Source organism: Aphelocoma coerulescens, chromosome 2 (genome assembly GCF_041296385.1).
Source record: "Aphelocoma coerulescens isolate FSJ_1873_10779 chromosome 2, UR_Acoe_1.0, whole genome shotgun sequence".
NCBI lineage: Eukaryota > Metazoa > Chordata > Aves > Passeriformes > Corvidae > Aphelocoma > Aphelocoma coerulescens.
The window spans coordinates 19,636,474-19,646,391 of record NC_091015.1 but is presented as its reverse complement, the minus strand read 5'-3'; the positions used below and the strand labels follow the sequence as shown (position 1 = coordinate 19,646,391).

The 9,918-nt window shown below is 46.7% G+C and overlaps 1 protein-coding gene across 1 annotated transcript in view; it reads left to right on the top strand.

Moving 5' to 3' along the window:
• The first annotated feature begins 6,753 nt into the window (after positions 1 to 6,753).
• Positions 6,754 to 9,918, top strand: part of PLXDC2 (plexin domain containing 2) — a 264,431-nt gene continuing 261,266 nt past the window's right edge. Inside the window, exon 1 of the mRNA XM_069006678.1 lies at positions 6,754 to 6,906. Within this exon, the coding sequence (XP_068862779.1) occupies positions 6,798 to 6,906 (109 nt within the window). The 5' untranslated portion in view covers positions 6,754 to 6,797. The remainder of the gene's footprint in view (positions 6,907 to 9,918) is intronic.

The window sequence follows — 9,918 nt, the reverse complement described above, 5'->3', positions numbered from 1 at the left end:
TTTCTTTCAAGTGTTGAATTGAAGAAAAAGCATCATATCTGAGCTGCACTTTGACATGTTGCACAGTCTTGATGCCCATAATGAACCAAGCTGGGGCAATCCTGGCCACAAACTGCTAAAGCAATCTGTGGTTTCACGTGCAAGCAAGTTTGGAAAGACAAACAGGCAACAAGCTGCGGGATGTGCAGCAGATTGTTATGCAGCTGCTCAGGCCAGTGCACAAAAATGTGGTAGTTGTTTTCACTACTTAACTCCCAAACTTTGCCTACTTGTTGCAGCTCCGCCTTTCCCCCACCCCCACAACCACTATTAACACCAGGCATTGACCCTCTACAGGTCAGTGTCACAGCTACTCCTGTGTCAGTTGTCTCGGCTAAGCACTTGTTAAAATCATTCTAGCATTAAAGTTTGCCCAGTCTTGCTGACCTAAAACCTAATCCCAACCCAATTACTTTTTGTAACACTAGTCCTAACCCTAGACTGCCTTCCCCTGCTGTGCTCAGCAGCAGATTTCTTTCTTTGGTCTCAAATGATTAAAAAAGCTAACTCTACTCACAACTGTATGGGCCATAGCAATTGCTCAGGCCCTCCTACCAGCTCTGGATCATGAGTAAGAAAGGACTTAGTGGAGAATTGCTCGGCATGCTTCTGCAGATTCTAATAAAGGTTGCTTTCTTGGAAAATGTGGCCACTGAAAAGCTATGTTTGAGGTTGATTTGGTTTTAATTGTAGCTGAAAATTTTTGTTCTTAGCTTTCTTGACTACTTCAGTGACTACTGGTACCACCATGCCCACCAAGGAATGTGTCCTTTCTAAACATTATCCTCTGCTGAGCCCCACTACCTTGGCTGAATGAGAACTAACGACTATTTTGCCACCATTCCTGTCCTCAGGGCATCCCACTTTCCCTGTAGCCATCCATGAAAAAAGGCTTGGGTCCTGTGCTGCATGTATGGTTCATGACACAAAAGTCTGCATCCATACATAAATAAAGTTTCCATCACAGCAATAGAGAAATGTCACTGACAAAATTGGTTTTTTCTTCTCTCACTTTCATTTCCATGCTTGCTTTCTCTTCTGTGTCACACTTTAGCCTCTTTCAGTTCTCCTATGGGTTTAATTTAGCCTGCTGACCAGTGCTATACGGAAATATTAACTTCTCTGTTAAACCTGGCCCTGCCACAAGAGTTCAGGAAACCTTCTAGTTCCTCCAGTCCTGGGTCCACAGCTATCACTGCACTGGACATAAGTCGAGTAAGGGTCACAGCCACAGCCTTTGCTGGAGTTGCAGGGATGGGGTGTGTGACTTGGAACTCCCAGGCCCTGTTTTGGGATTTTCTGCCTTGTGGTCTTCTGCCTTGTGGATGTTGAGTAACATCCTTGTAGCTCCCAATCACAAACAGGTGAAGGCATTGTTTGGTGCACCATTGCTTCTGCCTCTGTCAGTGTTGTTGCAAAGGCAGATTCACTGAAAGAATAAGTTTGAACCATCTTGAGTTCAAATAGTTGAACTTTTTTGGTTTCTCATTCTGGAAGTATGTTCCATTTCAAAAACAATTCCATTCTTTTAAAATAATTTCAGAGTTCAAATAAATATCAAAACTGTTTTGGAATAAACTTTTTGTTTAACCTCAAACTATTATTTTTTCATGCTGCTTTGCTTGCTGAAATGTTCCTCTTTAATTTTTCCCCTCCTCAAATTCCAAGTGAACCACTTTATCACTGTGTGAAATAATGAGACTGAGTTCCACTTTCCACATCACAAAGTGTCTACCACTCCATGAATCTGAACTCTCTTTACCCCAAAAGAAACTCTCCCTAACCATGCGTCGTGGCAGAGGCAAAAGGCAGTACATGTGGGAGTTTTGCAGTCCTGCTGTCTTAGAGATAAGCAGAAAGCTCCACTGAACAAAGCTGCACTGGCATTAACCACACAGCTCTTAGAGCCAGAGTATGGACAGATTCTAATTAGGCACAATTATGCAAACTCATGTATTTGCATACAGCACCTCGCAGAGAGTTACAGGGAACCTAGCAGAAGCCTTCTGGATGTGACTCAATCAGAAAGGGAACCTCAGTGCTTTCCCCAGAAAATCAAGCTGACTGACTGGTGAGACTCAAGGCTCTCCCAGCCAGGGGAAGAGGGAAAGAAACAAAGGCTTGTTTAAAAGTGCAGTGCAGCTTCTCTGGAAAGTTACTGTATTTCCCTGTTTAACAAGGAAGCTGCCTCTCTGCCTCATGCTTAACATCTGAGTTTTGCAGTGCCCTTTAGTGATTCAACTAAAATGCTGCACTCCTCCTTTGAACTGGCAAAGTCAAAGGCCGCTGCCAGCTGGGCAGCACTCTAAGTTCACGGCTCTAACACCTCCTTTTGACAATGCTAAACCTAATGCCTCAGCCAAATCCCCAATAGCTACACAAATCACCTTCTTGAGCTCTAACCAATGCAGAGCTCCAAAGGGAGGGAGGTGAATCTCCGTGGCAAACTCACCCCCGGAGATTAAAAGCTATGTGCAGCTTCAATATGTGATACTCACAACATCAAGCTGTGGACTACCTGCTCCATAAGGGTCCCATAATCAATTTTGTCCCTGTGGGGACTAATCCTGGCAGATCAAGTATTATTTATGGCTCCAAAATGATCTAAATCTTTTTCCCTCTGCAGTTGGGAAAGTAGGTTACTTGTTAGGCACTACTCAGTTACAACAGAAACTATCGATGGTTGCAGTCTGCTTATTAATATGCAAACACCATTCCTTACAGAATAACAGCAAGTGCAAGTTCACCAAATAGGAAAACTCACTTTTCTTTTTTCTTGGAAGAGAATACAGATATATTCTCCCCTCTCTCAGGAATGCTGCAATTATCCCTACCAGCTTATTTTTCCCAAATTAAGCAGAGATATCCTCCCCTGACTTCTCAAATGCAAAAGCAGTTCTTGTTCCAGCCTAGTACTGGATGCTTACAGGAGTGCAGTTGAGAGGTGCCTCTCTTATAATCTACCAAAGGAGAATAGCTAGCAACATGTTAAAAAAGAGAAAGAAGTGTTAAAAAAGAGAAAGAAGTGTTAAAAACTCTGTTTTTTAGGATCAGTAATACAATAAGGCCAGAAATCATGTAGATCAAAAAGACTATGTTGATACAAAAACAAAAACCAAAACCAAAAACAAAAACAAAGGAAACACAAAGCCAAAAAACAAAAAAGCCCTTAAAAAGCCAAAAAAAAGTGCAAATTCTTAAGTGAATATGTAAGTGAGAGCAGGCACTTGCAAGCAGTATAATAGAACACAATGAACAGAGAGAATCTTCCCACCTTTTTTTCCTGAGTGACTGATGTTATAAACAGGGATGGATTACATAGGAACAGAAATTATAATGCCATATTCTTGACTGGTGAAAGTGGAAGTGTTCTCATTAATTTCTATGGAACCACTGCTTTTTATGCCACTGCAAGACGTATAGCTAAGAGAGGTGAGATAATGTGCCACGATGGCAAAGATAAAAGAGTAATGAAAACTTATCACAGGCACTGTGTTTCAAGTAAAAACAGCTCATCACTTCAGATAGCCTTCAAGAAGTTGTTCTTTCAGGTTTATTTGTGCTTTATAACAACAAATGCTTAAACTTCTGTGCTATGAATGCCTTTCCAGCAATGATGTTGTATTAATCACTACATTATTAGCTTTCATTTCATTTTTTAGTGCAATTAAAAGTTTTGCCTGTACTTTTACACACAGTTCTACCAAGATAAGATATGTCCTAATTATGTTTTGTAGTACAAGAAGCACAATGCATACAGCCTTCTTCAGAGAATGCAGTTTGGGTTTTTTTGTGGAGAACAAGATGTATTGAATGCTGTGACTCTCTGCTAACTCTGCAGCAGGCACACTGCAAAAACTGTCCCACAACTGCACAGAACACAGCAAATTAGGACTGTGGGACCTAGTATGTTGCTGACACTTTTATCTGCAGCTGCATGCTTCAGCTGTCTATTGCTAATCCTTTCCTTTCTTCAGCATGCAGTTTTTGTAGTATATCTATGAAGAATTTAAATCTAAAACTATAGGACTGAGAAGGAAAGAAAAAATGAAAAAAAATATTGTTTGTCCTCATTTAGGCTTCTCTATACTATACATAAGGGACTTGATGGATTATTATTTATTTTAGCAACATGTAAACTTTTTTCTCAAATCATTCAAATCTTTTGTATCTTAAGATTTACTATAACTTTACAATAACCTAATCTTTATTGTTATTTTTTAAAAAGGACAAAAGAAGATGGAAACAGATTATGAAGGTTTTACGAACATTGTACTTATTTGCAGCTAATAGTTTTGCTGAAAAAAACTGAAAAGAGTGGTCAGCCCTTCTTAAAGACTACCTCTCTACCCCTTCCTGTAAAGGCCAAAAGCTCAACAACCCTCTCAGCAACTTCAATAAAACTTTGTGTAAACTGAGCAATCTGACCTACAATCATGAGAAAAAAATGATATTCCAACAGCATGAAGAAGCCTCTGTCTTACACTTTAAGAAATAGCAATAGGTTTAATAATAACTTGACCAAATCTGCACAAAAGTCTGTGGCATAATGCAGACCACATGGTATACAAGGTAGTAACACTCCCTGAATCCCCACAGATTTCAACAAGGCCAGGATTTAATTCCTGCTGCATAAAATCTCCAGCATTATTTTCTCTTATATAGAGAATATAGAATATATATTTTTATTTATTTATATTTTTTATCAATATTTGGACTGCTTTTCTGCTTTGTTTTGTTAAAGTGTATGTGCAAAAAGCTTGAAACTAGAAAGGACCACTATAAACTCAAATATAAACCTTACTTGTAATATTCTCCAGTATCATATTTCAATATACATTGAAAAGATTTAGTAAATTTCTGCTTATACTTTAAATATACTTATTGAACCCACAGGTGTTATGCTTTGATTTACACATAAACTCATCAATGATTAAGGAGCAAGACACAATGGACCTGATGAATTCCTAATCTCAGGAACAGTGGTAAATTAAAGAAAAACACGGTCTTGTGACTGGTTGTTCTTTTGTGATTAAGTATTAGTTATCTGCTATGTTTGACATTCCGTAGACCTATTTATTTGATTAATTTAATTGTCGTCCTAATTAATTTAATTATTTGGTAGCAAGTGCTGAGAGGCTGGTGCATTCATGATTCTCTACATGTTGCTCAGCTCATTACCAGCTCCACAGCTTGCTGAACTGGTAAAAAGCCGCCGCCCGGTCCCCGGTGCCCCTTTCGCTTGTCTGGGTTTGATTGATGTGCCCTCTGCTCGCTTCTGTCTCCGTGCCGTTGTTCACAGATTAATGCAGGGGATGGGATTATTCACGGTGCGTTTAATCAAGCATGTAGATAATTTTTTTTTTTTTTTTTGCAGGGGAGAACCCTATCAGTCATTGCACTTTTGAAGTGATGAGTGTACATAACTCTTTGGTTTGCGAAGAGAAATAGAAAACAAAAGGGAGAGGGTAGAGGGGTGTGTGTGTGTGTTTCTGTGTGTGTGTGTGTTTCTGTGTATGTGTGTGTGGGGAGGCTGCTTTACCCGAAAGCACAGGGAAATTCTGGAGGGAAAGGGGGAGCAGGGAGCGGGATTTAGGGGGTTTGGGCGTTATTACAGTTGTCACCTGCGAAACTGACGCATGTTTACACAGCAACTTTTGAACAAGCAGGCGGCGTTGGGCCGGGCTCTCCCCGTCCCGCGGAGCGGCGGGGCTCGGAGCGGGCCCGGGGGTCTCCGTGCCGCCCGCCGTCCTCCCCCCGCACTCGCCGTGCAGCGGAGGCTGCCGGCGCTCCGGGCAGCGACCCGCCCCGCTCGGGAGCCGCGCCGGGGCCGGGAGCCCGCAGGGGCAGCGCCTCCCGGGACCGCCGTGCGGAGCGCGGCACGGCCGGCAGCGCCGGCAGACACGGTGCGGCCCCGGCGCCTGCGCCCCACCGCGCTCTGCGGAGGGGGCGGGGGGCAGAGCGAGGTGGCGGCCGGGACCCGGCCTCGGGCGAGCCCCCCGCCCGCACTTGCGCGGCGGGCGGCGGCGGCGGCAGCGCGGGCGCGCTGCGGGCCGGGGCAGCGCCCGCCCCACGCGGCTGCCGTCGGCCCCGCACCAGCGCCGCCGGCCGCGGAAACCGCCCCGAGAGAGAAAGAGAACTTGTTCGTCCGTCCCCGCCTGCCTCCCTGCCGCCCGCGCATCCTCTCCCGCGGCGCATCCGCCCGCCCTCCGGGTCCTGCATCCCCCCGGACTCGGGGCCGGTCCGCTGGCTCCGGCTGGAACGTTTCCCCGCTCGTTTTTCCCGCAGGGGTTTAGTCGGTAGCGGTACACCGAGGAGAGGCTCCGTCCCTCAGGCACCCTGCCTCACCCTGCGGGGGAAGGGAGCTGGGTGGGGGCAAGCCAGGAAGGGAGGATCTCAGTGGCTCTCCTAAAATCTATCAGCAGGCTGCGAGGAGGGAAGAGTTTGGCACTTCGCAGCGAGGCTGGGCTTGTTTTCCCTAGCGGTGATGCCGCTGGACTGAGAGCGGCGCGGCCGCGCGAGTTAGGGGCACGGAGCTCCCCCCTCCTTCCAGCGCCCCCCCAGACCCGGTCCAGCGCCTTCAGCCCCAGCGGCTCGTCCCTGCCGCCCCACTGTATGAGCGCTGCTCCGAGGACAGGGCGTCTCTGCGCCTGCTAGGGCTGCTCTCCGCCCCCCCCCCCCCCCCCGGACTTCCCCACCACCGACGAGGAGCGGCGCGCACCCCGCACCCGGAGAGTTGTCTCGGCAGGCTCCGTGCTATGGCGAGGCTGCGGAGGAGCAAACTAGCCGCTGGATTTCTATTACTTTTCCAGTGCCTGAGTGAGCGCTGCCAGCTCGCCGGCGGGGAGACGCCGAGGCAGAGCCGCGGTAAGCGAGGCCGGTACCTGCCGGGCGGGGCCGGCCCGGGTTCTCCGCGGAGCCCGGGGCAGCGCGGCCGGGGCGGGGTCGGGCCGGGGTCGGGGGCCGGACCGCCTTCGCAGCCCCCGCGGTGTGGGCTCCGCCGGCCGCTCCCCGGGCCGCGTACCCGGAGACGGCAAGCGCCGTTCGGGGCTGGCTCCCCCTCCTCCCGAGAGAGGCCCGGGGTCCCGGCTTCCCATCCTTCCCTACCCTGGCTTCTCCGGAAAGAGCTCTCTATGACTTCATTTCTTATTTTATTGGGAATTCGGGACTTTCCTCCTTTAATGAATCTGCCCCGCGACCACCGGCAGCCGGTGCTGTTCCTTTCCCCAGCCCGTTCGCGGGGTCCCCGGAGCCTCCTTCCCAGCCATGTACGAGACGCGAAGAGCTCCGCTCGAGCGCCGGGAAGGGAGGGACGGAGCACCGGGAGTCCCCGGGCCAGGCGCCCCGACAGCCTCCCCCGCCCGCCCTCCCGCGCCGGGGCCCCCCTGCTCTCTCGGCAGCGAGCCGTGGAGGGATGGCAAAGTTTCCCTGCAGATCCTGCCTGGGAGAGCTAGCGGGCACTCTGCTCCCCCGCGGAAGTCAGTAGCTTGCAGCCTTCCCTGGAAACTGGGCGTTGAGAGAAGGAGAAAGATAAGGAAGAAGCCCCAGGGGCTGTGGGACCTGTTCGTTAGAAGCGAGAGGCTCTGTTGACTAAGTTTTCTTGTGGAGTATCAGGGTCCTCTTGTCAGTCGTTCTCGGAGACACCTGTTAATGTGTGACACACAGCACCTGTAGTGCTTTCTCTTGGGCCACTGTAACCCACAGCGTGGGGCTCCCTTTTGATCGCTAAAGCCTTCTGTATCCTGCATTCCTGTGCTGTGGAGGGGAAAGCTGCTAAAGGAAATCTTGGCACATTTGCAGATAGTGAGAAAAGTCGTAGGGTTTGTGTGTCAGGGGACCTTTCTGCGGCACCTTCTGGCTTACAGGTATTTTCAAAAGCTGTGCCTGTTTATTCGAAATACAAGCTAGATTATTATCAGATGGAACACGCCTACTGGCTTCCCTGGTGCAACAGAACTGCCCCTTCTTCCTTTTCTTGAAGGTTTGATAAAAACGTGGAAAGTTTTGTGGTCACCGTGTAACTGACCTGAACAAGAGACTGGGTAGTTTTTTTAAATGTCCAGTGAGATTATGCGCTAGACAGAGAGGGAGTTTCCCAGTCAGGGGCCTACCACTGAGTTTTGGAATTGCTGAACGACAGGGTAGCTCAGCAGGTTGCCAGGGCTCACATGTCACTTGGGGCCAAAGGGAAAAACCAGGAGGAGACTTTTCATGTCTTTTTCACGCAACATGCAAACTCCATGTTGCTGTGGGCAACAAGTATTGGTATTTGTTAATGTTAGTTATAAAGGAAAAAAAGTGTGGTGGTGATATTAGAAAAAGAGAATTGCTATCTTGTGTGGTAGTGGACTGAACCCACAAAGTTTATTATCTTCCAGCCACTATATCCAGCAATAAGGTATTAGTGCTGACTAAATGAAATATAATTTATCAATGGCCAAATAAACACCACACATCACTGATTTAGGCTATTAAGTTGTAGTAGTCAGCAATGTCTGTACCACAAGGTGCTAAATAGAAAGTTTACCAGTGGATTTCTTATTTGTAAATAATTTAATAATGTCTTGTGTCTTCCTGAATGTGATACGTATGAAGGAGTTTATAATCAGGCAAATATTATTTTGATATTTAATACATTGTGAAGAGAATATAGCAAGTAACTGTTTTCTTCAAGTAGCAAGATGGGCAATCTGAAGCCAGTTTTGACATCTAGATGTTTATAACTTTGGCATCTTTTCCGTAGTTCTTGATTAAAAAATCTATATTATGACAGTAGTAATTAAATGACACTTTAAAATCAGAGTTATGTTTTGTTTTGTTTTGTTTGTTTGTAATACTGCTGGTGTTTGACGAAAAAAAAAAAAAAAAAGCAATGATAGACTGTCTAATCAGTGAGAAGAGGATAAATATGTTAAGCCAGAAATTCAAATTCAGGTTTGTGAGTCAAAATAAAGTGACGTTTCAAAGTTTTACTTTATTTAGCACCTACTGTGTCCCTTTGGATCAGCTCAGATAAAACCTTTAAGGAATGAAAGTATAAATGTTTGAGGTGGCTTCAAATTCTTACGGGGAGGCTGTTTTGACATTTTCTTCAAGTACTCAGTAACAAAACAACTTATTGAAAATGAGTGGAATAACAGTTTCAAGAAATGGAAACATATAGTAAGCCCTGGCAGAGCTGGAGCCCGGGAGGATTTCTGAGGATGCTGCTACCAAAGGGATATGCTCTGATTTCAACAGAGATGGAAAAAATGCAAAAGCGTTTTTTTGCCAGCTTCTTAGAATTATCTTACTGGGGAAAATCAAGTCGGACCAATTCAAGTGAAATAATTTTCTAGGCATGCCTCAGCTTACCTGGCTGTCCCTGGGGGTTTCTAAACCCCAAGACTTTTTTGCCAGGGTACGAGGCTGCACTGGCCGGAGCGGGGCTGTCCCCGCCAGAGGGCGCAGCGGCAGCCGCGCACCGCCAGCCTCCCTTCCAGGATCCATCTGTCCATCCATCCATCCATCCATCCATCCATCCATCCATCCATCCATCCATCCATCCATCCATCCATCCATCCATCCATCCATCCATCCGCCCCTGGGCCCGCGCAGAACTTCCCTTTTGCTGACAAAAATGCTATAAATCCAGGATGGAGGTTGTTAAACGTGAGGTTTGCGTGCGTGTGTGTTTTACAGTAACCAGACCGCGTATGACATGAATTTAGTGAAGTGAAGCAGACGGTCTCTTGAAAGCCCCCAAAACAATTAAGGCTTCCAGTTGTATAAGTGAGGGCTCACTGTCGAAGTGTTGCCACAAAGTCTTGAAAGTGTTACGTTCTTTTGAAAATGTCATCAGTCAGAATTAGGAGGTTGTTACTGTAATTTTTATTCTGT